At 43.5% G+C, this 6,828-nt stretch overlaps 1 protein-coding gene across 1 annotated transcript; it reads left to right on the forward strand.

Moving 5' to 3' along the window:
* Positions 1-1,437: 1,437 nt before the first annotated feature.
* Positions 1,438-5,045, forward strand: LOC148028573 (zinc-finger homeodomain protein 2-like). Its single transcript, XM_087688845.1, has 2 exons — positions 1,438-4,105; positions 4,614-5,045. Exons 1-2 carry the CDS (start codon positions 3,120-3,122, stop codon positions 4,660-4,662), a joined length of 1,035 nt encoding a protein of 344 aa, XP_087544971.1. The 5' UTR covers positions 1,438-3,119; the 3' UTR covers positions 4,663-5,045.
* Positions 5,046-6,828: the final 1,783 nt, after the last annotated feature.

The following is a 6,828-nucleotide window of genomic DNA, read 5'->3' on the forward strand; positions in this document are numbered from 1 at the left end:
ATACACAATAATACGAATTAGTCACCATTGAAATTGAGAAAATCTATGTTTTCCTACCATTGTGGGAGCTCATTGGAGCCCTATGCTATTGGGCATTTGTACACATCTTGAGAAGAGTCTCTTGCTCAAAGCCTAACGAGTTATTATGACAATAAAACTTGGCTACCTCTCAAGTGTAGAACTCATTAAGTTAGTAAAGTTTGACTAATGAGTCTCAAACTATTTCATATAATACATAAAACATGTTGAACAATTCTATTAGCAATAGAAGATGTTATCAATGTTCTAAAACCATGATCTTGAGCTTTTAAGGAGACTCCTGCACAAAAATATCTTAACATAAATGGAAGATATACTTCCACTATTTGCCATGAAAATGTTGGCAACTTTATAACTCTCTAGTACAAATGGAAAATCTTATGCTTTTGCAAACCATTGTAAAAGTCAATGTCTTGAATTGATATGGATTCTCCTCAAAAGAAGATGCTTGCATGGGATTCTTCATTTGGTTATATTAGCATTACTCAAGTTCAACTTGTTAAGGCCAAGCACTTGATTTAGTTTTAGTGCCATGATTAGGGTTCAATCTATTAAGGTGAAGCACTTTGGACCATGAGATGAAATCATTCATGTGTTGGACAAGGAATACATATTGGACCAATCAAAGTTGAGCTCTTTAACACAAACTTGGCTAACATAATTGGAATCAAATAGAGTGTTAACCAAGGTGACTGGAAAGACACAAGATGAACCTACTTGCACATAAAATTAAATACAAAGGAGTAGTGTAAACAAACATATTATCACATCAAAATGCTTGGACTTTCTATGTGGTTGTTTGAGTGAAAGAAGTGATGCCTTTGGTTAGGCCATGATTAAGCACATGATGAAGGGTGGCAAGAATATAATAATTGAGAGAGAGAGCGAGAGAGGATAAGGTAGGGAGGAATTGTAAAGTTGCGTGGAGAGTAAGGGCGGTCCCCTGGTAAAAATAGCCATCGCTATCCAATCATAATAAGGGGAAGAGGGGGAGGCAAAAACAAAACAAAAGAGAGAAAAAGAAAAGGCCAGCTAGCCATGAGAGAGAGAGAGAGAGAGAGAGAGAGAGAGAGAGAGAATCAGGTATAGGTCGTCACCATGGCCAGCTTTTGCAGTAGAAAAGTTTATATTTTATTCATTAAGCCTTGCTACTGTGGATGTGTGAGCTTTGCAGAGAAAGCCCAATGGGTGTTGAACCAAAGGACAGCATACTAACAGTGACATCTCTCTCTCTCTCCCTCTCTCTCTCTCTCTCCATATATATATATATAATTTATTTATTTATTTATTTATACTACACACCTCTTAATGTAAAGATCCCTTTCCATGCTTGGCCTAGTTTCCTGTGCAATTTGAGATCATTTCAATGTTCCATCTTTTCATTGGCCATTGCTTGCAATTTCTTGCCTTTTCCTTCCCCTCACCATAAGCTCCCCTACGCCCCAAGCTTTTGTTCTTCTGTTCCCCACATAGGCTAATTCTCCCCTTTTGATGCCTGTGCTGCTGGAATAGGTACAGCTACCTAACTCACAAGCAGTATTTGTATACACTTGATCCTTTGTGTTTATAGTGGGCGGTTGTTGTTGTTGGTGGTGGTGGTGGTGGTGTTGTTGGAAGAGTAACATGAGCAGTAGTTGTTGTCTATCAGATCAGATCAGAGATCCAATCTCAAGGACTCCTTGTGATTGATTTGAAGGGGAAGCTCACAGCACAAAGAAGAACACCTTAGAAGCTAGGAAGAAGAATAAGAAAATAAAAATATTAATGAATACAAAAAGGGAGCGAATTAAGATGATGATTTAGAGAGAGAGAGAGAGAGAGAGAGAGAGAGAGAGAGTGCACACACCCACACATGCATGCCTGCTTGTGTCTGTGTGTACTGACTCTCATCATGACAGCAACACAAGCTCCCCTCTCTTTGCCCCCTTCCTTCTGCTCCTTCTTTAATCTCTTGCTCCACCTTTAAGCCTTCTCCTATCTTCTTACAACTAGAGACATAGCTCATTACACTCTCCCTTTTCAACTACTGTTCCAGCCTCTTTTCACTTGAAGAGCATCTCTTCCTCTCCCTCTCAAGATCCACAACAGTCTTGTTTTCCCTCCCCTTTTGCTTTCTTTTCTGAGGCAGCAACACCCTCTCTCACCATAGTAAAGCACATAAGACAAGAGAATATAGATTATTCAATACAATTGAATTGAGTAGACTCATCAGTAGAGAGGTAGGGTGGTGAGTATAATAATATTGACAGGTATCTGAGTTTCTTGTAGGTTGCACTGAATGCTCCATGTGTGTTAGCTTAACCATGCTGCAGCCCTAGTTCCTGCACCAAGGGCAAAGGCAAAGAGAATGCAGTCGGTTAATAGGGTATTACCTATACGCTCTCTCTTGGCCTGCCATTTCTCCATTTGCTTCTCTATTTTCTAATGGTAGTGATGGTAGACTGGCCCTAAGCTACACTGATTTTTCTCTATTTTCTAACCATGGTGATGATAGGCTGGCCGAACCCTATGCAGACTTTGCCTAGCTGCTGCTGCTGCTGCCAAAATGATCATATCATATTTTACATTACCCATATAAAACATCATTTCATGTTGGGCTGGATCCCTCATTTTGAAAATTTTAATTTGCACCCTGCAGTCCCCCTTTTTGTTCCCACTCTCCCTAACAACAATATTATAATCCAGTTAGTTTACAGTGCTGTCAATTTTCCATTGTGATGATTGTTTTCCCCTTCCCAAAACCTTATCCCCCAGCTTTCCCCCCCCTCCTGGGGTTAAAAAAAACCAGAGCTTGCTTGGCTTGGTTTTTCTAAGACTGTATTAGGGTTAATGAAGGGCATTTAGAATGGGATCTGGGTCAAGTAGCCTTTCTTTCTTACTGATGCAACTGCGCAGCTAGATGGTGCGAGGAAGATCAGACAACCCTCTTGATTTCATGGCAGTTTGGTTGTGAGTTTATGAGTGATCACTGCAGCCTGTTTGAGCAACTGATTACATGAGCACCTACGGTCTTCTACAGCAGGTAAATCAGAACTCTACTAGACTGACCATTGACAGCTGACTTAACTCTAGTTCCTAGGATGGAAATAAGTAGCTCTCCAGAAGAAGCTGGGATCAACATGCCATTACACCCTAATTATGGGCATATACATGAGTCAAGCAGTTCCAAGCTGGCACCTGTCACTGGGAGTGCTGCAACAGAAAACAACAGCAGCATGCTGCATCTGAGGGCACTGTCAGATCAACCTAATACTACCACAGCCATGACCGTAGTTACTGCCAAGAAATCAGCTTCACCTCCTTCGTCCACCTCATCATCAATTGGTGCAGTGCGCTACAGAGAATGCCTGAAGAATCATGCAGCAGGCATCGGCGGCTATGCAGTGGATGGCTGTGGAGAGTTCATGCCCAGTGGGGAGGAAGGCACCATTGAAGCTCTCAAGTGTGCGGCTTGTGGCTGCCACCGAAACTTTCACAGAAGAGAAGTAGAGGGTGAGCCCCAGCAGTCCTGTTTGTACTGGGGCAGCATCAGATCATCAGAACACCATAATCACCACCATCAGTATAGGAAGAGACTGGCCTTGCCTGCTCCTCCTATTCTAAGCCCACTGCTGGTGCCTCCTAATTCAGCTCAAATGATGGCCTTGCCAGCTGCTGCTGCTGCCGCCAAGAATTCTCCAAGTGAGAATGGGGAGGAGATTAACCTTAACAGCAACCACATTAACAGTCTAAACAGTGGACTAATGCAAGGTGGGCTGCAGTATTATCCTCCTCCACCTAATGCTGCTGGTGCTGCTAATTCCGGCTTTAGCTTTCCTCACCACCGCCACTATAATCATCATCATCAGAGCTTCATGATGATGCCAACCAAAGCTGCCAAGCGGTTCCGCACCAAGTTCACAATGGAGCAGAGAGAGAAGATGTATGAGTTTGCAGAGAAGATTGGGTGGAGAATCCAGAAGCATGATGAGGCCGCTGTGCAGCAGTTCTGTGCCGAGGCCGGGGTCAAGCGCCATGTCCTCAAAGTGTGGATGCACAACAACAAGAATACATTTGGGAAGAAACTGTAAGCACATAGATGAGCTATATATAAAGTTTCTCTGATATTTTGACAATTTTCACATAGTTCATGTGTCATATATACTTGTTATTCACTAGCTGAATCAGTAATGCCATAGTGTTCTGATCTAGGATCACGACAACTGCACCTATTAGGTCATGCTTGTTCTGGGGATGCCTGTGTCCCTCACTATGATGTGAGCTGCAGCCCTAGGGTTTAAGTACAGTGAACTGACTGCCGCTACACTTGTAGTACATCTCTGGGTGGTGCAGATTACAGTTCAGAGCCTAGTGAAATTCAGGGAATATGGCTAGCCTGCAGCTTCCATTGATCTGTTGAATTCTAGGGTTAGGGCATGAATAAAATGTACTGGTAAACTAGGTTAAACTGCTGCTCCAAACGTGCATGCTCAGGGTTAGTGTTACAGTAGACACAATTATGGCAGCATTAAGGATCTTGAAGGCTAGTAATCAAGCTTGTGTGTGATTGGTTTAACTTCTTAATGCGATTGCAGGATGCGCTTCCCCGAAGCATTTGATCCGGTACCAGAGACTGGCTCATGAATTATAGTGACAGAAGAATTAACATAACAGCTTGATCATGACATACGGCCGGCCGACTGATCAGCAGCTGCAGCGGCTTCCAATCACATCACATCTGCATGCACATAACTAGCAACTAATCAGTCCTATATCGAGTCACGAGTCTGCAAGACTGCACTAACCCACTGGAGCAGCTAATTCGCCCATGTATCTGTATAATTAAACATGAGCTGCAAGGGTACCTACAAGCTGCTCTTGACCATGACCAAGGATATTCATGGGTGTGCAGCAGTACAATTAACTGCTAGCCGTGATCAGTTCGACAGACCAGCCGGCTGAGCTTAAAATCATGGACAGATATGATGATCATTTGTTTAGATAAGATTCTTTAATCTCTTCTCTGATTACAGTAATTACAGTTAAGTGGCTCTCTCTCTCTCTCTCTCTCTCTCTCTCTCTCTCTCTCTCTCAACTAGGCTATTTTCCATGGCAGATGAAGGGACAGGCTTTGAAAAACGCATTTCCTGCATTGGATCAGCTTCCTTGTTTTCTGCATTATGATAAGAATTATATTAGTGATTGTTATGATTTATCTTCCACAACATGACTTGTATATTGTATGGCTTCCTTTTCAGTTCGTGTACCGAGGAGTGTGGAGAGAGAGAGAGAGAGAGAGAGGCGGATAAGACCCTTTTTTTTTTATAGGAAAAGGAAGGTGGGTCCTGAATATTGGCGCTGCGTGATTTATGCACTCTATACTCCCCTCCCCACATTCTCTCGCTCTCTCTCTGCGCGCTAGTTGGTTAGCAAATTACAATCTTACTGTCAGTATTCAGGTGTTTTCAAAAGACTCACGAGTCGCTCACTCTCTCACTCACGCTCCCTCTCGCTCGCTCGCTCTCCCACACACACACACACACACACACACACACACACTCTCTCTCTCTCTCTCTCTCTCTCTCTCTCTCTCTCTCTCTCCCCCCAAGCCCCATTGTCAAATCAAACAATGGCACTCCAAGATATATGATGTTCGCTACACAAGAAATTCGGTGCCTCCCCCAAAGCCCCATTGTCAAATCAAACATTTTTTATGTAAGACTCTCCACTTCGACAGCGCGGTGAAAAATCAAAATTTTGATTTCTTTTGGTCCGACCTTCGAATGTGCATTTAGGTCTAACATCATAATCAAGCTGAGGTCCGACGTGTGAATGCAGATTTAGGTCCGATGTCTGAAACAAGGAAAATCCTTTAACTCCGGCCTCGTCCAATGAGTGTGACCGTTTTCCCACTGCCTCCGGGCGGGAACTGACAATTCTCGCCTCCAAGTGGAGGGCATGCAGCCCTTCCTCCTACAGCCTTTGGACGCCTCGGCCAACACCTCTAGGGTTGTGGTCGAGGTGCTGCCTCCTCCTATAGGGATTCCCCCTTCTCTGACTACTCCTCTGGTGACGAGCCCTACTCCGATCAATCATGGCCCATCACCTCAACTTTTCATGAACGAAGATCTACTACCGACTAGAATCCATCCCACACTTGAGCTAGTATGAATATCATCACAGGGGCCATCCCATCTATAGCAAATATTGCATGCCTCACCCCACTTCTCTTTACCATTTGCGCATGTTAACCTGCTATTTAACATCTCTCAACATGTTAGTTCGACTGCCCCAGGGTCTCACCTTAGGGCTCACATCTTGCAGGTACTTCGATATTGGCCAGCCATGGAACACCCCATTCCTCTGGCCTACAAGGAAAATCTTCTTTGCAAACGGGAACACATAATGTAGGCTCCATTGCCAAAACGGTACATTCCCACCTTGAAGCAGTACACTCCAAAACGAGGTTCAAAGAGGAAACGCCTAGGTCGTAGACTGAACGTAAGGACTCCTCCCCAAACCAAGAAGAAGAAGGTATATGCTCCGTTACCTTGGAAGATGAAGTAATAGATCGTGTTTTTTTCACATACTACTACCATGCCCTTATTGGCCTCTGCTATGGCCTGCTGTCGTCGTGTTAAGGGCTGAAGGTCTACCATCGGGGCTTTGTGCAGAAGAGGAGTATGGGATTCAAAGTTTAGGAAGGGGAAATAGATTGGGATTTAATAAGATCCGGGATTTAAAAATGATTTAGATACGGAAGAGAAATTCAAGCTTTTTCTCTATGTATTTAGCATACATGAATGGAAG

The sequence above is a fragment of the Lygodium microphyllum genome, chromosome 11, assembly GCF_053477565.2.
Source record: "Lygodium microphyllum isolate KBCC chromosome 11, Lygodium_microphyllum_v1.1.10, whole genome shotgun sequence".
Classification (NCBI taxonomy): Eukaryota; Viridiplantae; Streptophyta; class Polypodiopsida; order Schizaeales; family Lygodiaceae; genus Lygodium; species Lygodium microphyllum.

Bases quoted from the DNA above. Each gene is read 5' to 3' on its own strand.
- LOC148028573 (XM_087688845.1), top strand. From the start codon at position 3,120: ATGGAAATAAGTAGCTCTCCAGAAGAAGCTGGGATCAACATGCCATTA. The intron at 4,106-4,613 runs GTAAGCACATAG...ATGCGATTGCAG, and splicing joins AATACATTTGGGAAGAAACT to GATGCGCTTCCCCGAAGCAT.